This window comes from Colias croceus, chromosome 16, assembly GCF_905220415.1.
Source record: "Colias croceus chromosome 16, ilColCroc2.1".
Taxonomy (NCBI): Eukaryota; Metazoa; Arthropoda; class Insecta; order Lepidoptera; family Pieridae; genus Colias; species Colias croceus.
Window position 1 is genome coordinate 1,453,455 of NC_059552.1, and position 27,305 is coordinate 1,480,759.

Sequence of the window (27,305 nt, forward strand, 5' to 3'; positions counted from 1 at the left end):
TTTAAAATATGGTGTTTATTATTGGGTATCATTTAAGCTATCACCAATTTAATTAGTTTTGTGTTTCTTAAATAATAGGGTTTGTCCTCAAAATAGTAGATCTGTCACCAAAATGTAGTCACCAAACAATGCAAAATCAGTTCCACAATAAATCACCTAAAATCCTGAGATATAAGGTCTAGTACCAAATAAATGTTTTTGTATGTATTTTAACACGTTAGCTGCGAAACAGGGCTTGAAACACCCTGTCCGTGTCTCGTCATTATAGCGGTAGGAAAAAACTTAAACTTCTCTGTCGTGCGGGAGGCATAACTTCCACCTGGTTCAATGTAGGAAAGTGATATCTATATATCTGAGATGTGCTATTGATTCCTAGTTCAATGGTATACCGACCTTAATACCGGGTTTCTTAGACCTCGTGCCGCACTGAACAAATAAAAATTCTAACACAGTGCGGAACGAGGTTGCGAACACCTCGTACCACCACGCACCTCGTACCGCACCCTAAGCTAGCTTCACGCGGTTAGTGTTGTGCAACGCATTCGAGACTATTTGTGGAACAACTTATTGAAGCTTTTACAAAGAAGGACTTGAATGTGGATACAGGTAATTTTCAAACATCCTAATTACTCGTTATAATAAATATCGTTAATAGAATCGTGAATGTGACATGTTGAGTAACTTTCTTCAAATAGGTTGATATTCATGATTACTATTAGTGTGTTTGTTCATTGAATCAACTAGCGGCAAATCCAAAACACCCGGCAATCGGTGTATGGCTCATCAAAATTTAACTCTTGCCCAAGTCAACAAGCCAACAAACAAGGCAGATCATCTCTTAAAGGGATCAAAGAAGAGTAGATGTGTAGGATGTTACGAAAAACTCCGCATCTTCTTAACAAGTTGTGAGGCCGAAAAAGGTAAAGAAAATTCTCACAGAATGCACTGCTTGCAAACAATATTATTGTTTGGCCTGTTTTAATGAAAAACATCCATAAGTTTGATAAATAAATACAATTAAATAAAATCGATATTTCTTTTCCCATCACTAAATTATATGAAAAACTGCTATTGTTCAGTGCGGTATGGGGTACATCAGACCCCACATTTTATTTTAGCCCTAGAATCTAAACTAACTAATCTAACTACGGGCGACGGTAGATTTAGGTTAATGAACTCATTGTTAATAATAATCACGACAAAAGCCGCACACTTTGTCTTCTTTGGCGCCAAAAAAACGATTTTGGTCTCCTACGGGCGGTGGGGTTTAATATGCCTCGTGCCGCCACAATCTCTGGTATAGGACAAGGTTTAAAACGACCCGTAACGCAGTAATGGAAAGTACAGATATTTCTGTGCCGCAGTGAACGTGTTAATAGGTGTGTCCTAATAAGTATTTAAGCAAACTAATTTAAAGAGATCACCAATAAATCATATAATGTTACTAAAAGTTAAAATAATCAATATTTATTCTTAAAAATAATAACCACTGAATAATCAGCTCTGGTTTAATAGCTGGCTAATGGTTAGCATAATTGTAGATAAAACACTTAATTAAAGTTAAATAATCAATATTTATTGTTAAAAAACAGTAATCACTGAATAATCAGCGCTGGTTTGGATTTCGAAGGGCGCCCCCTTTTTCTTTTCTGGCCGATAAGCACATTTTTTGCTTCTGGTGGGGGGTTGGCCGGCTTTAAGCGTATGGCTAATTCGATAATATGTTTGCACATGTCAATTTTTAAAGCGCGCCAATTTGTCTCCGCCCCTTTGATCATTTTTTCATTAAAATTATAAATTGATGTATTAAATTGGTAACGAATACTATTAATTTAATATCTGAACGAAATAAAATGTTACTACTGTATTGGTGACAAAATAGCAAATAAAAAGGAGTCGCAGTCAGGGATCGACAATCGACTTATTTGGTGACAGATCTACCATTCTGAGCACAGAGCTATTATTTAAGTTACAAAACTGTTATTATAAGAACGAAGTTTATATTCATGTAATGCAATATAATTTTATTGGTTATCGATCTCTTATTTTACACATATATTAGCATTAATTTGATAATTCATACCTGGGAACAATTTTTGTTTATCTGAGAACGAAAATATTTCGTGGTGATAGATCTATTTATTAGGTGATACAACTTGATGACAAATATAAATTTTGGTGATAGAAAATATAGTTCCCTTTATTATTTATTAGAAAGCCAGTGTAAGGTGAAATAAAAAACAAAGTACATTATTAAATCATATATTCACATTTAATATACAAATAAAATATTATGAGTATCAAAATGCGTTTTATCACCGATCTTAGGATATCCCAGTCTAAAATTACTAGTAACGTTTTGAGGATCAAAACTTATTACTACATAACTACTAAAATATTTCTAAGTTTATAAAACTGGACCTTACCTCTATTTTGTAAACAATTCTATAAAGTATCCATCAATACAACATACTTACTACAAAAGAGAGCTGTCCGACACTTAGGAGTCAGTATTATTTTTACTATACAATACAATTATTAGTATAAAATTTTTTCTTGGTCGTCTACAATCCGGCATAATGATCTCTGATGTTTTTTATAAGATTGTGACAACTATTTTAATACTTCTCTATATGTAGGAAGAAGTCAGAAGCTTATAATATACCAGAAGTCATATGAAGCCAAATTTTGTTCAGTTTTAGGTTACTGAAACGTTTTTTAAAAACTGTCCAGATCCTACTCAATTTTGCGAAGAATATTTTTGATGACCATTAATTTGGCAGTAGTAATCACGTCCCCTTACAGTAATATTTGATTAATTGGACTTAAGTATATTATTTGAAATGTTATTTGTTTAGTATTAGTTTCTTACTAAAACCTATATATTATAACAAATGGTATTGTAACTCTATTTTCTTATAGTCTCTTATTAAAATCGTAAATGCCCAGTTTGTACATAGTTATATTATTAAAGCGTTTGTAAATTGTAATAGATGCCTCAATAACACATATAATTGGTTTAATCTTAAACAATACGTTACAGATACTCCTCAGACAGGAAATGACCTTAACAATTAAAACTGAATGTGTATCCAAATTAATAATTTACTTAGTGTTCGTGTTAAACGCTTATAAAGCGCGTTGTAAATAGGTATTTCTCAGAAAATGCCCTACATAAAGTTCTATTCATATTTCAAACTTAAAATTTATCCTCCTAACTTTCCACACCATCGTTCCAAACCTGAATTTACTAAAATTACTAAATATCGTTCCTGCAAAGACATTGTCCAAACGTAAATTTACCAAAACTACCAAATTCCTGCATTATTGTCCGAAACTTTCCTACACATCACTGCACTCACTTTTAGTATCATCGACCGTGAAGCCTAGCGCTCTTAATTCCTGAGCCATAAACTCATCTTTATACATATTGATCTTCCGAAGCCACTCCTCAGTACTGATCACGTGTTGGCACCTTCCTCCATACTCCTGCGGGAGGTATTCAGGATCTATGTGTTTGTGAAGGGAGGACATATCGTGGCCATGGAAGTGGAGTCTAGCCCAAGCAGCTGCGGGAATAAATTGCTTGAAAAGACTAAAGAAGCTACTGAGGATCCAGTTGTAGTTGATCACGTGGACCGCGTGGATGTGGATTGGGAATGATACCTGTAGGGAAATGTAAATAATGGATGAATAATGCTATACAACACTAAAAGAAAATAAAGGGGTAAGATGAAACATAAAATCTAAACATTATTGCTACTTATTTGTAACGCAAAAGCACAATTTTGATTTCTGTTGTTTACTTTTGCCGTTATAGACTTTCAATATTTGATATCTCATGAAGACTGTGCTTCAATTATTAAATATGCGGTTATTTAATATTTTTAAATTATTTATTAGTGAAATACAACTTCATCAAGGTCTCATTCAATATTTTAGGCAACATACTTTACCGTATGAACATATAGCTCTTCAGATAACTCTATATAATTATTAGTTGCCCTATAAATATAGTACATAAAATTACTCACCCCCATTAAAGCTACAATCTGGCCAGCAACCGTCCTAGTGAGGGGCCGTACATGCCTCATGCCCAGGCCTTCCAGATCCACAATTATGGTGACTCCCAGGATCTGCAGGCGAGGCTGCATTGCCGCTATTTCGTCCATCAATAGCGCACATCGTACTACGTCCTCTATGGGGACTTCTTCTACGTTCCACCTACCTGGAAAGCATTTTCATTTTTCGGTAAGATCAGTTAGTTGTCATACTTCGAACAGATAGATTTTTGTGATTACAAAATCACAGAATTCTAAACTAGGCTGTTATTTAGATTTCTATGGTTGTAATAGTATTTGGCTTTAAGGTCATTATATAATTTGGTAAAGGTAGATCCTATTTTGAATATCCAGTCATTTTTTAAATTATTTCGGTCTTGTTTACTCATATGAAAGACTCGATATGTTTTAATGGAAAAATGTGAAATAGGTAAGTAAATATAGAGTAATCTCTGGTGAGGCCTTTTTATCAAGCTATATATTATTATTTACTACCTATACGATCATTTTCTAAATAAATAAGACTCGAGACCATATTTCATCCAAATTTTATGCTTGAACCTCAAAACATTTAAAATACTTATGCAGGCATATAAACATTAATTGGCCTGATAACATTTGACCATGTTTGCATTTGACACCGTTTTGAATAAACAAGAATAAACGAATCAACCGAGCCTGGCAATAAATCACACTTGATGCTATCTTAACGAGATTTCACATAGCTGTGTAAATTGAACGCGGCAATTACTGTGGGTGTGGACACATTTCATATTGCTATAAATGCTCACGCTATAGAAGAATTTGAGAAGATAAGAGAAACTACAGCCCATAAACTATTGGAATCACGAAACTTTTTAATTATCTTGCCAGTATTTCGTTATTAAACCGACTCTAGGCATATTAATACATATAGCACTATAATATTGTTATGATGCTCTAGGCTAGACTAGCTAACTATTGTTATAATGCAGTTTTTAACCTTTTCTAAAATGCAGTGTAGCACTTTTGAGCGCTACGCATAGCAAGTCTGGAGCATTAAATTTTTCTCTTTTTCCAAAGGGAAGGGTTTTTTTTGTTCCTGCTATTTAAAGAATAAATAATAATTAATAAAACTCACCGAACCTCATAAGCGTGATCCTGCCATTATCTGGACTATCGGGTAATGTGCCTCCGTATACATGTTTCACTTTTTGCAGACCGAATGCGTTGCAGTCGTATAGATAGGAGTTCTTTCTGCGGAATTCCTCGTATCGTACCATCTGCAACAGTTATGTATTCCTGGTTAAATAATACATTTATTAAAAAGTGAGAATTGTTTATACTAGACTGATTGCGCCGTGTGGTTTCACCCACTAAAATCCCGCGGTTCGGTTTTAATTTTATACCGTTCTAGAGTTAAATAAATTGAGTCCTAGTTAAAAAAAAATATTACGCACCGGTAAAGCCAAAGACGCGTGGTTTGAACCCTGCCTCGTGATCATTTTTTTCTTAAAAAATTCTCATACTCAAAATATGTACTTCGACTTCAATACGAAAATATACAGCGTTAGTTATTTTAGATCGAGTACTATTTCAATGTTACGATGTCATTATGGTCGGAATGGAAAGGTAATACGTGTAGTCAAGGTTCATTCCAGTCAGCCTGTCACCAATAGAAGTGCACTGGAATTTTATATAAAATTAGCAAACCGGGCGAACTCCGTTTCGCCACTAGCCACACCATTTCATTGCTATAAACCTCACGGAGCCCGAGACCTTTCCAACGAATGCAAAACCGTGGAAATCGGTTCGTGCATTCTGGAGTTATAGCGTCAGGAAGGAAAACCCGACTTATTTTTATATAGTAGATAGCTAACGTTTTTTTATACTAATGCTGCCTAAGGTAATATATATATAATCTGTGCTTATATTAAAAAAAAAACAGAAAGGTAAGGCGGAACGATTAGGCGGAACGATTAGGCGGAACGATTAGGCGGAAGACACGGGTTCGAATTTCGCCTTGTGATCGATTCTTTCCTAAAAAAATATACTTATTTAAGTTATTTATAAAACATTTGAATGCCATAACTAAGTATGGTACTTATATTTATTTATTTATAGATAAAGAAATATATTTCATAAGAATCTAAATTATCTACCACAGCCTACTTAGATGATGTTGGTATGTATTCATAATTTTAGTTCCATAAACCGAGGCTACCAGACATAACATAAACAGGCGGTTATCACACATCTACTACATATTATTAACTTTAAAAATAAAACAATAAATTTTTGTAAACAGATTAATTGCACATGTATATTTTTTATTGGGACGAATGAACTTTACTTCCTACATTTTTTTTCTCTATAAGTCAACACTAGGTCCATATTTTCAAAACGATCATCCTAAAATAATTATGATCCAACACATAAATAGAAAGAACTAACATAACTCTTTGAGTAAGTTTTGATCTCAAAATCAGTAATATTTTCTAATTTTTATTCATTTGTGCTTAAAAATGTTACAACCAAAGGTTCCGGGTTCAACAAACTACACCTTCAAAAAATAGTTTGTTGTGGTCATAGTTATTCAATGGCCCGTTGCGAATCAGCCTCTTTTAAAAATACTTTCTTGTTTATCAACACAGTTTTCAACAATATAACGGCAGAACGTCTTTAGTTATTTTTTGGTGATTTTATATTTTTATCTTCTACCTACTTTAAATAAAATGAATGATTTCTTTTATTTATACTAATATTATAAAGAAGAAAGGTTTGTAATTATGTATGTTTGTATATATGGTTTTCACGCATAAACTACTGGACTGATTTTGATGAAATTTGGCACAGACAATCTTTAGACCCTGAGAAAGAACATAGGCTACCTTTTATTGAGAAATATGTACCACGGGCGAAGCCGGGGCGGACCGCTAGTGTATTATAATTTTATTGCAATACGTAATTAAATCCAGGTAGTACCTATCTAGTTAAAGCCACGAAGTCATTTAAGTTTTTATAATCCTTGTTTTATTATAAGATTTGACATTATTTACCAATTTATGTGTAAGGGCGGGAATGAACCGGCGACATCGCAGAAACCGCAGTAGATAGGCGTCATCCATACGACGTGGGTTACACATGCCTCGCTCTAAAAACAAAAAAAAATATTATAGTTCAGATTTATCATATTATGATATTAAACAAATACATATTAAGTATTATGTCAGATAAAGTATTTATTTGATATTCGTATTAATACATTTAGGTATGTCAAAATTGGCGAGTACCCTAGGTTCAATCCCAGTGGACACAAATAGGCAGGAGATACCTGTTCTACATGCTCGCAAAGAAAATCGATCACTGAAATGTATGAAAATTATTCGATTCAACGGGATTTATAATCTACACTAATATTACAAGTGATAACTGCGTTAAAAACAACCGACTTCAAACTTGCACTTGCAAAATTTACAAATACCTACAGACAAAAATGCTCATAAAATAAAAACTACTGGGCCTATCCGAATAAAATTTTTATGGGACCAATTCGACACCATCCCGCATCGAACAAAAAAAGAATCACGTAAATCGGTTCAGAAACCTCGGAGTAATCGGTGTACATACATAAAAAAAAAAAAAAATATACCGGCCGAATTGATAACCTCCTCCTTTTTTTTGAAGTCGGTTAATAAAGAGGAAAACTTTGTTTGTTCGATTGTAATGAATAGGCTCATAAACTACTGGACCGATTTTAAAAATTCTTTCACCTTTCGAAAGCTACATTATCCACGAGGAATATAGGCTATATCACGGCTATACAGGGTTATTTGTAAAACACCGGCAACCTCGCAGGACAAGATAGCTAACATCATAAGTAACAACATTTGATCTACGACTTTTGGCATAACGCAATAAATTATTTTTAAATGATTTTTTAAACTTTTATTGTATTCTCCTAACATTTGTAAGTCTATGTTCTATGCATTATCGAAAGGACGACGCGACGCCCCCTTTCCCCTCCCGTTCGCTTCTTGTTTACGTAAGTTTCGGAATGCGCGTAGAGTTTATAATATTCAAACGGAAAATTAAATGAATATTTATTTTTGTATGAAAATAAAATCTAACAAATTATCAAAAGTCGTAGAAAAAATGTTGTTACTTATGATGTTAGCTATCTTCTCCTGCGAGGTTGCTGGTGTTTTACAAGTAACCCTGTATATTATCACGCTAAGACCAACAGGAGCGCCGCCACGCGGGTGAAACCGCGCGGCACAGCTAGTTTGTTATATGTTAAATTCTCAAGATAATAAAGCTTAAGGAAATTTACATTTCCTTCTTTTTCTGCCCTTGTTCTTACTAGAAAATAAATAGACTTAATGAAGCCGCTGTATATCCATGCAACCATATAAGATTGTGGTGATATAAGGAAGGTTGCTACGCTAGTTTTTTAACTTCTGCTAATTGAGAAATATTGCAGTTTTCTTTCGTTGATTCTAAGCTTATATTATAGGTACAATATTGTATGTTTAGAATCAATGTAGATCCCTTTTAGTTATGAAACACTCTACAATAGATATGAAAAGTCATTTACGAACACATGGAATGACGAATCATCATGACTTGAATCTGTATTGAGTTATCCAAATAATTTGATCATAAATTCAATATCGGTAATTTTAACACATCAACTGCCGGAGTAATAATGACGAAAATCTCATAAATTTTTTTTAGTGCCAATTGATGTTATAGGTAGATAATAGATATATATAGAAATAAATTTTGGGTTCAATCGGACGCAGGGTTCCGTAGAAAATAAAAAAAAAACTTCACGAGGTCACCGGTGCCCTACATGGCGCACAGAAATTAATAAGTTGATTTGATTTCTGTTACCAAGGCGCCGCGCCGTGCGGTCACCTCTCCGGGCACCCGCGCACTTCAGTCTTCAGTCGCTTACACGCACAATCACGGAACGGACGTTACTTTATGTCATTTTGCGATTACCATTTTCTTTAGCCATTTTCTTTTTTCTTTTCGTACCTTCTTACTTAACAATGTCTGAGTTAGATATAAACTCTGAGGACTTATTGAAGTGAAACTTCTTTATCGGAGTTGGAAAAAAGTTTAGTGTAACATTTATTCGTTACGCGTGCTATTTTTCCGTTACGCGCCATCTTTTTCTTATCCCTATCACGCGTGATTCGACGTATTTCTGTAAAGTTGCATATGGTAAATTATTTTTTGAAAAATAAGGTCATAAAGAAGTTTCACTTCTAAAGTGTGTACACTAGTACACGCACACATTTTTTTTACCCGGGATAATTTACATGAAATTGATTTACTGGAAAAGTCGTTGCTGAATGAAGTAGTTCCTTTATGTGACAATGTATACGATTTAGAGGAAGATTTGTGTACGGAGTGTGCGGATGAGAATATCCAACCCCCAAAAAATCGAAGGCGTCTTTATATAAGAAGCGATTCGGAAAGTGAATGTGATTCAGTGGAAAATTTTGTCACTCAAAGTGTGGATCTTATGTCGACAGATAGGCGACAAAAATGGAGAGAACCAAGAGGACTCCAACCAGCAGTGATTGCATTTACGGAGCCAACAGGTATTTATAATATTATTAATATAGGTATTTTTTTGTGCAATAAATTTATGTGTTTTATTCACTAACCGACTTAAAAAGAAGGAGGTTCTCAATTCATCTGTATTTTTTCTGTGGTTAAAGCTCAAAAGTCAATAATATTTTTACATTTTTTAAATAGTCTACTGTCCTACTAATATTATAGGATGGATGTTTGTGTATATGTATTATGTATGTATGTTTGTTACTCTTTCACGAAAAAACTACTGGACGGATTTGGATGAAATTTGGTATACAGATAGGATTAACACATAGGATATTTTTATCCCGATTTTATGTTCCTACGGGATAATTTTCGGTTTGCAGCGGGTGAAATCGCTGGAACAAGCTAGTCTATAATATGTCCTTTTATAACCAAAGAACTGATTTGTTCTAGGTATCAAGAAACCGTACGATAAAGAACTTCGAAATGCAGACCCAGGAGCCTATTTTTCATTATTAGTCTCTGACGAAATTTTTGAGGAAATAGCAGTGCAAACCAATTTGTATGCTGAGCGACGAGAAAGCACAAAGCCGTCATCGCGTTTGAATAGTTGGAAGCCAACAAACAAAGATGAAGTCAAGACTCTTTTTGGACTTATTATATACATGGGACTAATCAAACTCCCAAAAATAAGTCTATACTGGAGCACAGACAGAGTTTTCAAACAAACTTTTGCACCTTCGATCATGAGTCGAAATAGATTCGAACTGTTGTTACAGAATCTGCATTTCGTTGACAACGAAACTGCAGATACCAGCGATAAAATCTATAAAATACGCAGTCTGATAGATACGTTAAATAATTCATTTCGACGGTACTATTCGCCTAAAGAAGAAGATTGTGTTGACGAAAGTCTAGTGCCTTACCGCGGGCGATTAATCTTTAGGCAATACAATAAGAGAAAGCGGCACAAATATGGAATGAAGCTATTTAAACTGTGTACAACACCAGGTTACACCTGTAAATTAGAACTTTACGCTGGTAAAAACCACGAACAGCTGAATACAACGCCTAAAAACGTTGTAATGTCACTCTGTAAAGAAATACTTGATTTGGGGCACACCGTAGCTACGGATAACTGGTATACGAGTTTGGATTTAGCCAATGAACTTCTAGATAGATGTACTCATTTAGTAGGCACACAGAGAAAGGGCCTGCCCAAAAAAGTTATTGATGCAAACCTCAAGCCGGGTGAATGTGTAGCAATGGAAAACAAACGTGGTATAACAGTGTTGCATTGGAAGGATAAACGAAGTGTGTTCATGCTCTCCACTAAACACTCTAAAGGATTTGCTAGTGTGCATAAAAAAGGAAAAGTGGTTCGAAAACCGAAGATGGTTTTAGCGTATGATAGAGCAAAAGGGTCTGTAGACATGAGCGATCAGATGAGCGCGTATTCATCGCCATTAAGAAAAAACATGAATAATATAAGAAATTAGGCATCGAATTAATTTTAAATACGGCTGTGGTAAATGCCTGGATCATGTTTTGCGAAAATACAAGTCAACTAGGAATTGTAGAATTCCGACGTCAATTAGTCGAATATTTAGTAAACTCTGATAAAGACGAAACCGAAAATGAATCTATTCCTAAGAGACCTAAAAGACTGAAACATAGCCTAAAAGCAAAGGAAGGCAATGTAAGGCTATCCAGGCGCTACTGTGTAGAATGCTACAAAAGCTGTGTCTCTACGTTTGGATCAAGAATTGCCAAAAACAAGGCTAAAAAAGTGGCAACCTATTATCCTGAATGTCTTGGACAACCTCACTATTGTCTGCAATATTTTAATAAATGCCATCGGTATTTGTAAGAATGTGGTGAACTTCATTTTCTGATATTTTGTTTCCTTTCTTTCTTTTTTTATCAGGTAACTGAGCAATTTTGTACTAAGACAAAGACAAAAAGATTAATTAAATTACTCGTCGATTTAACTACTCGTTTTATTTTTCTTCCTATTGTAATGCATTCAAAATCCCATGTATATATTAAGAATTTAAAATCCCATGTCAAACGTACCAAAAGACTAGAAGACACGATCAGCCAATACTGCCAACATCCGGAAAAATACTCCACATACCAACTACGGAGGAATAGGTGGAGGTAGTTCACAAATAACAATTTTTGAATGACCGTCAAGACGTACAACATCTCAGTCTCCCCGTGACCACGCTCGCTGTAAAGTGTTCGAAACGTCGGGAAAATAATAGAATGAATAAATCGCGTTTAAAATCCGTTAAAAAGTCTTTAATTTCTAACCTTAATAGTACATTACCTAATATCATGCTTCTAAGCTCCTCTATAGCCTGCTGCCTCGTATCGGGGTCCTCTCCGCAGTTCCTCCGGGCCACCTCTTCGAACTCCGTGTCCTCGAAGCGGCTAATCTCAGCTTGGAAGGCGATGTCTATAAACGGCATCTGTAAATATTGTTTTGGGTTATAGAATGATTGAAAATTTAATAGCAGAGTACCTAACCTACTTGACACTATATGAGTAAAGTTTAAAGAATGTGTACGCTATATAATTATAGATTTTATAATTGTATAAAAGATATTCTATTGTGTCTCTATATAATATTATAGTCTATAGAATACAATACTTACACTCATTTTGATTGGGGTTGGGTTTGGGATTTTGAAATAATACAATAGGTAAATAACTGAATGAACGACCTAATTAATTTCTAGTATTTCATAGAATATGGCTACGACCTAAATAAATTACCATTCCAAGTACTAATTATTATCTGTTACTATATTAATAATCATTGCTTATTCACGTGTATTGCGTTATAACTTTCTGCATAACAAATGTATAGAATATTTTGTAGTATAATTTTCCAGTCCTCTTAAGGTAAGACCGCGATTCCAGAACTTAATGGAATCTTAGTATGTGATTACTATTAATTATACTTTTTACTCTTTGAAATGCGTTCATGCCCTTTGAAGATATAGCGTTAATTGCAAGCATAACGGTTTTAGCTTCAAGGAATAAATTGTTAATAGAACGTTGTGGAAATAACTATAAATTCTTTAGGATCCAACCTGCGTGTTTTAACAAGGTTTAAAAACATTTTTTTTTCTATTCAACTTGTTAGGCCTGTTTTTAAAGTACTTTTTTATAATTTAATATGATCTGTTTGAGTGGTAGAGAAAAATCTAAAAAATCTTGAAACCAAGTAATCATAATGATTGATGGCATTGTTAACTGTATTGCTTTTGTGATTAATGACGCCCCTTTTAACACGTATGTTTATTTTCTTAGTTCATAATAATATTAACTTGTTGGTACGTATTAATAATAATTGTGTTCTAATGAGACTTATTTTGCATCTTTATTACTGATAGATTGTTACTATAGTGTACTATAGTAAAGTTAAACCGTTTTTGAGTTCTACCTGAAAATTTTAATAATCTCTACGGGCTCCATCTGTATATGAAGCAAGAATCGAGGACGTATCAATCGTTACATATGTACTTGCACATATTTGGTTTGGATTAGGTCCGATGTTGAGAATACAATCCCGGGATCCTGGGATCCCGACCCTTTTCTGATCTCGAAAATCCCGGGACTGCACTTGGCTAATCCCGGTATTTTCGGGATTGATATAAACAGCTATTCTATTTTGCATTCTACGATCCGTTGCGCCTTAACTATAGCCTTAACTATAGCCTTAACTAACTAGCCTAGATTATACCTTAGCATAAAATTATATAACGATAAAAAACAAACCTAAGGTACGATACGGATACGGACTATATTGGTACAGGCGTACGGCCCTAATAATAGTAGACCTTAGAAGGGAATTTCCCACTCGGATTTTTTTTCAATTTAAAGGTAATTCTAACTACCCGACGGGCTAACAGGGGAATCACCCGATCACCTAAAGGTGGGTTCCCACGGCCTAATTTCTTCACAGATCCGACCGCGCCAGACCAGACTACAGGCCGTGGGAATCGGCGAGACGACCACAGACCTTAACGGATGCGCCGATACCCACGGCCTGTGGTCTGGTCTGGCGCGGTCGGATCTGTGAAGAAATCAGGCCGTGGGAACCCACCTTTATATCAAAATATTGTTGCGGGGTAATTCCCCTTCGGGGATTCCCTGAACGAAAGTATTGGATGCTTAATATGTCATATATATCGTTCAAGCACAAATACAAAGTGATACTTTTGAATAAACAAATATCGAGCTGGACACCCCAATAAAGCATTGAGCAAATTGTGGATTGCAAATTGTGGATTGCGAATGCATAATAGATTGTATCCTTCTATGTATGTATTTATATTATGTTCTTAGTATGTTTATTTTATTTAATATAATCGTTATATCTATATCAATATCTGTTATTTATATTATATTATATTGTTATTTTTATTATCTTTTTAGAACTGTAAGAATGTTTTTTTTTTGGTTGGTATTTGTATTTACATGTATAGTGAGCCTCGGAAATAAAAACATAGGGGCAGACTGAAAATCAGCGCTGCTCAGGCGTTAAAGCCCGACAGCACGGCTGAGTCTGACCCGATTGCCATGTAACTACTTAGTGTATGTTTTTTTAGTAATATAAGTAGTTGTTAAGTGTGTAAATGTGGCAATAAATATTTTTTTTCTTTCTTTTCTTTCTTTCTTTGATATTTCTAAGATTCTATTTCCAAAATTCTAAATAGTGCTTTTGATTTGCATATTTTTTATTTTATTTTAGTATTATTGCAACTAACAATATTAAAAACCGTCATATTGGCCAACATTGCCCGCTTTTTATGAATAATTTCAATTTCCGCAAAAAAATTCTATGGCAACGTTAGTATTTTCTGTTAGCATATGTTTTTCTTACATCGTGTGCATATAATGCTGTAGAAAATTTCATTATTCTTCAACATTTTATTAATTTTTTGTCTGTTTTTGAGGGCGGGTAAAGTTATCTGAACTTGTTGCCAACATTGCCCAAGTCGATTTTTGACGTAAATATGACCTCTAGCCAGATTATATTAAAGTCCAATTCAAAAATGTTGGAAAAGATGTCGTTTACTTTAAAAATCAAAGCAGTATCATGAAAGGTTCCCGACTTTAGTGGCTGGGCAAAGTAACCCAGGTATTTTTTCTATTTTCATACAAATCGCATTTCGCTTTTCCAAAAGCCTAGGGTTGGTACATCTCAATAAGATGAGCATGACTTCCGATTTCTTTTACTGCAAATATTTCGTAGTAGGATTATGTTGTAGGCAATAAAAAGATAAAAAAAGCAAAACAGAATATTGTTCAGTGACTATTTAATAAAAATAAACATATTTTTACATTTCAGTTGTGCTTAAAATTCAGCAATTTAACTTTATTTACCATGGTTCTTTCCGGGAGACCAAATTAAGCTTATTTTTCCGAAATTAACCGAATAGAAGTAATATTATTAACTATCAAATTATGTGGTAATATGAAATGTGCCAACCCTAAGCATTTTTTGATGGTGGGCAATGTTGTCAAATATAGATCGCTACATTATTGGCTAATTTTGCCCACCATTGTAACTTTTGTTTAAAACATCCTTCAGTGGTAATAATAGCATTAAAACACTCTTCAAACATTATTTTATAACATGTTGTGAGTAAAAATAACCTGTGTTTTAGCCATCATGCACAAACAAAATTCGGGATCCCGCGGGATTAGAAATATCAATCCCGCGGGATCCCGGAATTTTCGGGATCCCGTCTAATTTAAAAAAAAAATGTTGAATTCAGGTGACTGAAAAAGCTAATAACTGCTTGTTTGTGATAGTGAGGTTAACTAAAATAACATATTAGGTACTCGAAAGAAAATAAAAACCTTTAAAATAATAAATTTACCAACTAAATAATAATCAGGTTGTAAGGAAATTAACGCAGGTAAATTAGGTAATCAAAACAATAAGCTTATTTCAAAGGAAATTAGGAAAATTTTTGAAAATGACTGAAAATATTTTGAAAATGACTCTTTAAAAAACAAAGGGTATTAATAGTTTCATCTGCTAAACGGCATCTAATGTCCGTTGCAATGTATCCCACTTCTGAGAATGCCCTCTCCGACTCAACGCTGGTTGGCAACAGCGTGGCGAAGCAATTATATGCAAACTGCAAAAATAACCCCCTTGTTCCACACTCAAACAAATCCATTTCTTTTTTAATGGTTGATTTTAATTTGTCTAAGATCGTGGACGTGGATATACGTGCAAAAGGACTTTTTCGCGTCGCTGACCACTGCCGCCCAATCCCGTCAATCTCGAACGGGATCTCGTCATATGATGCGTCGGGATTGATCCCGAAAAATTACACGAGATCTCGCGAGATCGGGATCCCGCGGGATCGGGATTGCATTCCCTAGTTACAACAAGTTGCTGATTTAAGTTAGCGACACACACAATAGGCAGTGTTGTCATACATATAACCTATTTTACACCAAATACTATTAATGTTGCCAAAGTATAAAGGTATTTTTGCAATTTAAAATTTTTCTTATGAATTGATTTTTGGGCAAAGATACCCCCGTGGGCAATGTTGGCCAATATGACGGAACATCTTTTGAGAAACTATACTTCAATTTTTTTATTTTTTAATTCCCACATAAGGCTGATCCAGGGATAGTCCCGGGATCCCGGGATTACCCATCAAAAATCCCGTAATCCCGGGATTGGAAAACATGCTCGGGATTGTATTCTCTAGTCCGATATCTATTTACTATTTATTATACACTAGCTGTGCCCCGCGGATGCCGTGAAGCGTGATATATAGCCTAGCCTTCCTCGATTATTGGGCTATCTAACACCGAAATAATTTTTCAAATCGAACAAGTAGTTCCTGAGATTAGCGCGTTCAAACAAACAAAGAAACTCTTCAGTTTTATAATACTTATTAAGTATAGATACAGCACATCTTGCTCAAACCCAGGATAAAATTTTGGTCCGATGTCTATTTACTATTTATTATAGCCTATAGGTACATTTATTTCAACAATTGCTTCACGCGATAAAGTCGTTTTTAGGCTATTACAAGATCATACAACAAGATGAATTTGTACATCATTGCGCATTTTTACAATTGCTTTGCTTTTGTAAGATTCATATTTAATTGGCGCTCGCGATTGTGAGATTTTAACGCAAGCAGTTTGCATTCTAGCTACCTATTGTTAGTGAAGATCTCGTTTAGTATTTAGTGGCCCACGCATGGGCGTAGCCACGGTGGGGCAGGGTGGGGCGCTTGCCCCACTCTAGCTTTGACCTGGAAGGTCGTAGATACCTAACCAAATCTAAAAATTGAAGTACCTACTAACTACTAAGCTTAATATCCGTAAGAAAATTCACACTCGATTCTCGAAAGTCTACAGGCGACACAGAAAATGCGACCTTTATAATTTTATTAGTATTATTTACCTCTAAATTGACTGACTAACAACTAACAAGTGTCATACGCCCAGCGACCAAACGGCTGAAGATTTTTGGATCTATTTCGTGGTGTGGTAGGTGAACAATAAGGTGTTTTGAATAAGAATAATTCGAACAACGAATTACACACGAAAAAAGAAAATAGCTGAGGCTACATGAACATGAACTGTAAGAAAAATGTTAGTACCCCAATTATAGTTACCCCACTAACTTATCCAATTTCACTTTTGTTGTGTTACGCGTTCTACAACTCACTGATACTTTTTACTTTACACTTTTTTTTTCTAGTGCCTACACTAGAAAAAATGCATTCGTGAATGCCTTCGCGAATGCCATCGCAAATGCCTTCGCAAATGCCATCGCGAATGTCTTCACAAATGCCTTCGCGAATGCCATCGTAAATGCCTTCGCGAATGCCATCGCGAATGCCTTCACAAATGCCTTCGCAAATGCCTTCGCAAATGCCGGCGGTACGGTCGCCGGCATTTGAAGACCTGGATATAACTTTGGGTACATACTTGGTACATACAGGTCAATTAGGGAAAGCTGGCATGTTCACAGTACTCACACTTATGCAATTTCACTTACAGTATGTTCAAAAATAAATGCGACTCTAGTTTCATTTTAGACTTGAATTGTAAAATGGGTGCGTTGTAGATAAATATATGCAAATATAATTATGAAAGCTCTCATAATTTACCTGTAAAATTATAATTTAAAAGTAAATCAATTGATGAACTTAATTATTTATTCTAATAATAATCAATTGGATAAAAGTATTAATAATCATTCAATTATTATCAAATAATAATTAAATTTCAGGTCATAAAAAAATACAAATAACACGTGCGCTCACTCCCAACACACGGATGGTTGTTTTGATAATGATTTAAATAACGGACGTCTTCTGCAGTTGCAGAGCAGTCTTGTCCTGACTTTGGTCGAGTAAAGATATCTAAGAAATATTATATTTGTAGTAAGTACGTAATACCTACCAATACGCGCTAACAAATATGTGTTACATGTTTATTGTATAATTTTCACACTAACATTTAAACATTTATACAATTAGACTTCTTCTTGAAGCACTTTTGAATCGTCATAACAGTTTAACAGTTTTAACATTTACCACCAATTCAGAAAGCAGTATCTATAGAGAAGAAGAAGAATCTATTTAATCATAATCGTAATCTTCTACTTCACTGAAACTTTCATCGCTCGAAGAACTCGATGTTTCGCCGTCGGAATTTCTTAATGTTATTATAAATGAGTCAGTGTAATTATCTACTTTTGGTTCTAATTGAATATATTTTTCCTCATGTTCTCGCGTCTTTCTCCAAACGTCACTAAACATATCCAGACTAATAGCATTTGCTTCCTTTCTAAATAATTCTTCCACAGTTTTCAAGTTAAAGTTCACATTTTGTGATGCTACTTTCCCTTTAATTATGCCCCATAGTAACTCTATTGGGTTGAGTTCTGGATGGTATGGTGGAAGGCGCAATACACTATGTCCATGATCTTTGAGGATTGCATCAAGTAAAAATTGTGTATAGTTTGGCTTATTTTTTTTAATAATGTCTTAAAGAATAGGTATTGTGTTTCTTTCTGGATATGGTATATTACGTTTGTCCAACCAAGCTAACATGTCACTTTTTCTTGAATTCGATGTGGGCACTGGATCCGATATAACGTTGTGGTATGATGCATTATCGAGTACTAAAACTGACTGAGGTGGTAAATTTGGAAGAAGTTTTTCTGTGATCCATTTTTGATAATTACGAGCATTCATATTACTATGGTAGTCTCCCGTGTGCTTTTTTGCTGGATAAATAAGCAAAGCTTCTGGAATGAAACCTTGTTCTGAGCAGGCATGGACTATTACTAGCATGTCGCCCTTGGAAATAGGTACTTTACAACCTTCGGTTGTTTCGTCGGACCATGATCGTGACATTGTATGCGAACTGTGTATATAAGATTCATCCGTATATATTATCGGTCGGCCTTGTGATCTGTATTCTTGCAGTTTCAAAAGATAGAATGATCTTTTTAGTCTGATGAGAGGTTTCTCAATAAGTAATTTTTTATTGTTTTGCGTCTTTCTCCATCTAAATCCCAGCCTCCGAACGATCTTCCTTAGTGAAGAAATGCCACCCGCAAAGTTAATACTGCCTTTCAACACTTCAAATATTTTTTTTAATGTCGGAAATGTCTGCTGAACCAGATGGAAGTTGTAGATAGTTCGCCTTATCACTTCTTGGTCAAAACTATCTACTGTCGATTTTTTTGCTAATCTTGGTCGCTTTTTACCCGGTGTTTTGAAAGTAATTTGACGCACAAAAATTTTGGAAGTTGGTGGCTCTCCTTCTTTTGAGGTAGATGGTTGTGATATTGCATCAGCTTTAACAGCCGCTGTTACCTGATTGCGTACTTCACAAACAATTCGTTGAACACTTCTCTGAGAAACACCAGTCGCCTCTGATGTCAAACCATACAAATCCTTCATTAGAGGATATCCACCATCACTTTTTTTATTATGATGCATGAAATAGTTAAAAACATTGTACACTATTTCACGAGATTGTCCTGTTAAAGTTTTGCCGGAACCAATTCCTTCTGATGACATTTTATTCTAATCTCCAAATAGATTAATAAGGACAAGCACCGCACGTCAATCACACGTAACTGTCGCTTTAAATTCAAAGACACCAAAAAATATTTGTTTTGAGAAAATATTATCTATTCTTAGGAATGCTTTTCCCTTATGCCCGAGATACAAAAAGCTAGTTTTTTATGCTATGATAGCAAGCTAGTGTCAGTCAGCTAGCAAGCTTCTGGCTTCGTGTAGACAAAACTAGATTCGTTTCTAAGCTAGAAAACTAGTTAGCTAGTTGACAAGCTAGGACAGTTTCAATAGGATGGAGTTCTATTTTTTAGGCGAATAGCCACCCCAACCACTGATTTTACTATCTTAGCTTATGTACTGTGTTTATGTGACCGATGAAGCTAGTTTTCAGTAATTGATGAGAGCGTTTAGCATATGTGGTGCAAGTTGACGCCTTTGCTGTTATTTACCAATGATTCCGGTTAGGTTTTCATCCGGATCCACGAAGAACACGAGCCGGAGAAACGCTTGAGATAGTTAGCCATCTGTGGCATCCTCAGGAGGTACATCTATATCATCACGGGAATATCATAATGTGGGTCCGGATCAGGAGTCTACTTTGGCGCATGAACCCAGCGCATTTGTTGGTTACAAAGGTAGTATAAAAACACGAGGAGGTAGTAAATTAAACTAGTAAATTAAAAAGTATTGTCTCATACAAAGTAAAAATGGACCAGAAATTCTTACGCATGAATGATAATGTCCCTTCGCATACGACATGACAGGGAACGGCCGCTCTTCGAGACCAAAATATTCAAGTTTTAGACTGGCTTGCATATTCGCTCGTCTTTTAATTCTATTGAATATGCTTAGGATATGTCACAACTAAGCGCTCTAAAAGATTTTCCACAAAATTTAATTACGGATCATCAACTTTACGAACACTTCCAAAGAACACATACCGCAATAAGACATTGGTATTCAATTTTAAGTAAGAACAACCGGTATCGTTTGTAAATACGTGATAACTCTGATTATTTATTACTAATTAAGTAATTTGATCTTTGAAAAAAAAAATGTCGATTTTAGTCAAAATTTATATTTTTCTAACAAGATCCTTATCATCCAAATTTCCACCTTGGTGAGAAAAATTGACATTTCTAATGAAAATGAACAAAAAATTAAATGATTTTATTAAATACTGTAAAATAGTATATAATTCTTCCATTTACTGTATCACAAAATTCTTCATAGATTTTTAGATATTCGTACTACACCAAATACATCACCCTGTATTTATAAACAATTGCAAAATATGACACATACATAGGCCGGGAGATACTGACACAAAATTTCGGGTCATTTGTAACAGAATGGCGGTTCTACAGAGGTCTTATTACGCAATGACAAAAAGAAAAATGATGGTCAGAACGCTGGTACCGGCGGACTAGTCGCGTGGGCGTAAGTCACACTCGTCGGATAAGTAAGACCCCTCTAGACCGCCATCCTGTTACAAATGACCCGAAATTTTGTGTCAGTATCTCCCGGCCTAACATGTGCAATGTGTAAATGTGTTGACGTTCCAGCTCTTCTTAATATACTTATTGCTAGTTATATATTATTTTTTATTGTTGCCCCACCTTGAGCCCATGGCTAGCTACGCCCATGGGCCCACGCTTTTGTTATTACTAACAAACTGGTAGAGATCGACAGAAAAATGTACAATAGTTATTGTTTTGATAACAGTAGAAATCTAATACCTACATTTTCAGATTTGTATGTGTGTAATCAACTGTGGGACGTCCACTGCTGGACAAAAACCTCCCTCCCTTTTCAGATGTATTTAAAAAAACTATTTTAAATTATGAATGAAAAAGTTGAATTCTAGAAGCCAATTTTTTCGAAAATTATTCTTAATCTCTAGTTTGACTTATAAACCTATGGTTATTCGTTCAATAGCCATGTCAAAAATACTGTATAACAAGAAGTACACAATTAAAAAAACATTTACTCAGAAAAGAATCCAAAATATGCATCTTAACCCGATAGTTATAACGTTGAAAATGGCCATAGTAAGAAGATAACGGTATTTTTGGCACTCAGCTATTACCGGGTACATCTACAGTGAAAGTATATGTACAAGAAAGTATACCTTTAAGTTTTACATCGTCATGTTTTTTTTCTTTTAATTGTTGAGCTGCTATGTTATTACTAAACGTTAAAGGTAAGCTGTTTCTATAGAAAAGACTTAAGAGTACGGTGCAGTAACCTCGGTGTTTGAATGTAAAATAGGTATTTTCATGTATTTAAAATGAGTATACAGTATGATCAATATTGTATTTTTTTAGTAAACATAACAACGAATTTCATTATAACAGCATATGAAATATGAATCCATTATATTTCCGCCTATTTGTTCAACATACTACTTTAGTTAAACGAAATCTTAGACGAAATAAATGTGCCTAAAGTTTTAAAAACTATCACTACTTAATTCTATTTTTTTATGTGAATTTAAAACTAATTCCTTAGAGATTTCCTAAACGCACGGGAGAGCAAGGTCGTTGATCTAAACCTGGCATTGACCTGTTTTTGCTGACTGCTGACGATCGATTCACACATTATTAATATAAAAATAGAATATTTAAAACATATTATGTATAATAACAATTTGAAATATCTAATAAAGTATATTTTATAAAATATGTGCTCGTAATCGTATTACTTAGATTCAATAAATATGTTTGGTACATGAATTTCATGGCCATTTAATTTTTTTCACAGTTAACATTCAGTGCTCCTTCAGAAGGAAAGTATTAGCTGACGTTGCTAAAAAATATCAGCGAAAATGAAGTTCTAGATATTCAACGAGTTATTTTTGAGTTATCCTAAGAATAGTGAATACTGACTCAATCAAATTCATTTAATTCGTTAATATTTGGATTTTCGATTATTTTAAAACTATGTGTTAATAATCAAAGTGTTAGAATCAAAGACAAGAAAGTAACCATTGCGTACAAATGTCGGAACAAATCTAAACGCAACTGTCGCTATTAAAAACTCGTTAAACAAAGTCATTATTGCTGTAATCTCACAATGCTGGGAAATTACATTTATATGTAATCTTATTTTTAATCTTAAAAAATATTAAAAATGAGAATAAAGCATATTGAACATTTTTTTCAAGGAATATGCCTTTACAATTGGAGATTTTTTGAGGAATTAAACAACGTAGATCAACGTAGAATCACCGTAGTTGTGAGCAGTAAGGGATACCTATAACTGGAACAGTATCAAATTCAAAGACTCTACAGCCTCTACAAGAAAAATTTTAAGCTAACAATGAAGCTTTTGGAATAAAGCGAACTGTACTTTGAGTACAAAATACTTATACTCGATATACAAACATCTAACGTTACCTCGTTGAATTTGAGTCTACGTGCAAAATATTGTACAGGGTACATATAAAGGTTTCTGATTTGAACTGCATCAAATTACGAAATTTCCAACTAGATTTTAGGTACACATGTACGTTACGTACGTGATTTTTTGCAAATTAGGGGCAACAGTAAATCAATACTATAAAGCTGAGTTTGTTTGTTTGAACCTACCTAACATTTTTGTATAATTGTACATTCTACAAATACAGAAATTTGAATTTGAATTTGAACGCGCTAATCTCAGGATTCTCAGGAATTACTGGTCCGATTTGAAAAATTCTTTCGGTGTTAGATAGCCCATTTATCGAGGAAGTCTATATTACATCACGCTAAGACCAACAGGAGCGGAGCCACGGGACACAGCTAGTGTAAAGATATGAAGATATAACTTATTAGATTATTATATTTTGCTTTTGGATCGAAAATTGTATGGAAATGTAATAATTGTATGGAAGCTACAAATATTCAGTACTTTCACTTATATATATCACATTAGATTAAAAGAATTAACCCCATTACAACAGATTACTGTGTAATAACACAATTCAGTTTTATTCCACGGAGATTTAATGGCATTCATTTGAGGTTTGTACTTGGGTTTGTAATATATTCATATGACCGCATAACCAAATACTTTTTGATGTAACAGATTTTATGTGATGACGTATCTATAACCTATTGAGAACAAAATTTAAAAGTATTATACTTATATAGACTAACTTTCTGCCCGTGGCTTCGCCTTCTTTGTCTAATAAATTATATACGAAAACGTCCCTCGAGAACCACTCTGTCTATTGAAAGAAAAACCGAATCAAAATCCGTTGCATAGTTTTAAAGATTTAAGCATACATCCCTATGTAGGGGTATGTATATATCCCTATATAGGGACATAGCATAGACATAGGGATATGAGGACAGAGAAAGCTACTTTGGTTTATACTACGTAATGAAAAAATTCGATCACGAGGCGGGACTCGAACCCGCATCCTTTCGCGCCATTCCGGGGCGGATGCCTGACCTCTATTCGATCTAAATTTATATTTATAAAGCATTTGAATGCCATAAAACCAAAAATATCAATTTCAATAAAGATTTTTGTCAATATTCCATTTTAATAGTCATGGGGCTTGCTAATATCTTGATCAATTATTAAGCCAATAGGTCTTAGCAGGTACAAGAAACAGTTATATCTGCGTGTCTAGTACTATTTGTATGTAATGTACTCCCCATTGTATTGTATGATTACAATATTGTAATGAGTGAGAATTGAGAACAGCAATAAAGCAATTACTGCACATTATTTCTTCCTATTTAGATTTCGATACAAATAGCTAAATTTTATCCATACTAATATTATAAATGCGAAAGTAACTCTGTCTGTCTGTCTGTCTGTTACTCAATCACGCCTAAACTACTGAACCAATTTGCATGAAATTTGGAATGGAGATATTTTGATACACGAGAAAGGACATAGGCTACCTTTTATTGCGAAATATGTACCACGGGCGAAGCCGGGGCGGACCTCTAGTTTTACTATAAAAATATTTAAAGCCCATTGTTGTAAAGTTTAGTAAAAATTATAACAGTGAACTTTAATTTGTTAAAAATTAATTACCTACAAAGCTACAAAGTTACATTTTAAAGATCTTAGAATTTCGCCGCAAGCTCACGAAGCTTTTCCACATAGCTTACCGCTCGCGGCTTCGCCCGCTTTGTCTAAAACCTAATAAATTATGTATATACTAAATCTTCCTCTTGAATCACTCTATCTATTAAAAAAAATGCATGCAACCATCAAAATCCGTTGCGTAGTTTTAAAGATTTAAGCATACAAAGGGACATAGGGACAGAGAAAGCGACTTTGTTTTATACTATGTAGTGATTTGAAGCTCATTTATCATTGATATGCTAAATAAACAAAAATAATATGTGTTGATTCTTTATAACTATTAATCCTAATAACTGATTGATTTTTATTCCTAATTTAGTAATTTACTATAACAGCGTATCAGAGTATCAGGCAAATAATTTTTTATATTCATTGTTCAATTTAAGTTTAAGTTTGACCTAGCCTTGACTGCATGACTGAATCGCGATTTTATTAAGTTACTAGCGGTCCGCCCCGGCTTCGCCCGTGGTACATTTACGTTTTCTCTACATAAGAACCATCCTCGTACTTCAAGGAATATAATAAAAAAAGAATTAACGAAATCGGTCCACCTGATCACGCGTGATGCCGTGACTACGGAATACTGGTTTCATTTTTATATATTAAGTTATATAGTTATATCAGACGGCTAAAGAAAATAATTTCGTAAAAGTAGAGCATTCGTGTAACGAAATATTTTTTTTTAAACTTTCACACAGCCAACAATTTATTGAGTTAAAATCATCGGTAAAATCTATGATCAATGAGTGAATGTAAGTGATATATTAGATAAAGAAAGTTCATATCTTATTGCGTATTCATAACAATTAAAAGGATAGACGACATAAAAATAACACAAGAGTTAGCGCGCAAGAGCAACTTTTGTCTCCGAAACTATATTTTTGTCTCTCCCATCAACTCTATGGGGAGTTGCGTCGCTACGTGCGCGCACTTTCTTACTAGCAACTCTTGTCTCAGAGCAACTCTTGTCTTGCGCGCTAGCTCTTAAAATGCAGCAGACAAAATATGTTTTAAAAAATTGATGTATGCCAGACATAAGAAGTAAGAAGAAAGAGCACTTTATGCAATAATGAGGTTTAGTAGAGTAGGTATGAAATAAAATAAGCATTGATTTCCATGATTATATTAAAACTCGCAAATAAAACAAACCTACGTTTTAATTATATAGATTATAGACACTTGAATTTCTGATCTGGTCATCGTATGGGCATGGTACATATTTTTCTTCCACAAAGTTGTGTGCGTAATAGGTACTTTATAAAACTCCACGAGAACGAAGTCGAAAATGTATTCAATAACATTAATTTACCGGTAAAATAGATAGCGGAAAACTAGAGTATATTACATAATGGAATCTATGTAAATTACCCACTATACTACCTTTATAATTAAATGATATAACCGACAACTTTATCTGATGCGATATCGAATAAAATGCTTTGCTCTACTTCTGATTTTCTTTAGCATTAACAATATTTTTAAATAAATATACCGCTACTAGCTGCTCCGCGCGGTTTCACCCTCGTGGCTCCACTCATGTTGGTCGTAGCGTGATGATCTATAGCCTATTATAGCCTTCCTCGATAAATGAGCTAAGTATAAGAATTTTTCAAATCGGACCAGTAGTTCCCGAGATTAGCGCGTTCAAACAAACAAACTCTTCAGCTTTATAATATTTGTAAAGATTATTGATAGGCACATTATTTAGAACATAAGGCCTACCCTTTCTGTTTCCAAAATGTACATTTACTGTAATTAAAATAATTCTATTAAAATATCAAATGGTTATGTAAAATTAACTTACCTATTACCTACACATAGTATAAAGAGTGTACTATGTATTACATATATTATGTTACCTTGAGTTATTCCCATCTTATTTCTAACAATAAAGTCAACAACAAAATTGTAGGCTGGTTTAATTTATACCTTGTTACAATGAGTACGTTCCTATAAAAGCCGGTTGTATTATACACAAGTAATAGTATCGCATCGGAGTCATTCACACAAGTTACAATGAACCGACTGTTGACTAAACACGATTTAACATACCTTTGTATTTAGCTCCAATTACATTATAAAAATTCCCCTTTCCCGCCAAAAACACTGTCACCTCAAACTGCCAAACCACAGATAATACAGAGTTTTCTTTTTTATAAAGCACCAGTTTCATTAAAAGAGGTTGTATTTGAAATTGGAATTAAAAACACGTTCACTTCTCCGATAGCCGCGAGACGAATGCGTTATCTCGAAGCGACGCTACAAACAAAACAATGCGTATTTGCTTCGGATGTATTTTTTGTTCTTACAGTAAGATAACCTAAGTTTTCTAGTGTATGGATAGGGTTTAAAAGTGAGTATCTATTTATAAACGTTCGCAAAAACAACAGAGCTTCTTGATTCGTAGAGAAACCTGTTCCTATAATTAGTTATAGCAGATAACCAGCTACCTAAAAAGTATAAAATAAACATTAAATATCAAGAGTGATTTCTAAGTAGGTAATAT

The 27,305-nt window shown here is 34.3% G+C and overlaps 1 protein-coding gene across 1 annotated transcript; it reads right to left on the reverse strand.

Moving 5' to 3' along the window:
• Positions 1-2,246: 2,246 nt before the first annotated feature.
• On the reverse strand, positions 2,247-27,102 carry LOC123698324 (clavesin-1-like). The gene is made up of 6 exons (XM_045644906.1): positions 26,852-27,102; positions 11,947-12,088; positions 7,100-7,194; positions 5,182-5,323; positions 4,035-4,228; positions 2,247-3,666 (listed from the first exon to the last, which is right to left on the reverse strand). Exons 2-6 carry the CDS (start codon positions 12,086-12,088, stop codon positions 3,343-3,345), a joined length of 897 nt encoding a protein of 298 aa, XP_045500862.1. The 5' UTR covers positions 26,852-27,102; the 3' UTR covers positions 2,247-3,342.
• Between the last annotated feature and the right edge of the window lie 203 nt (positions 27,103-27,305).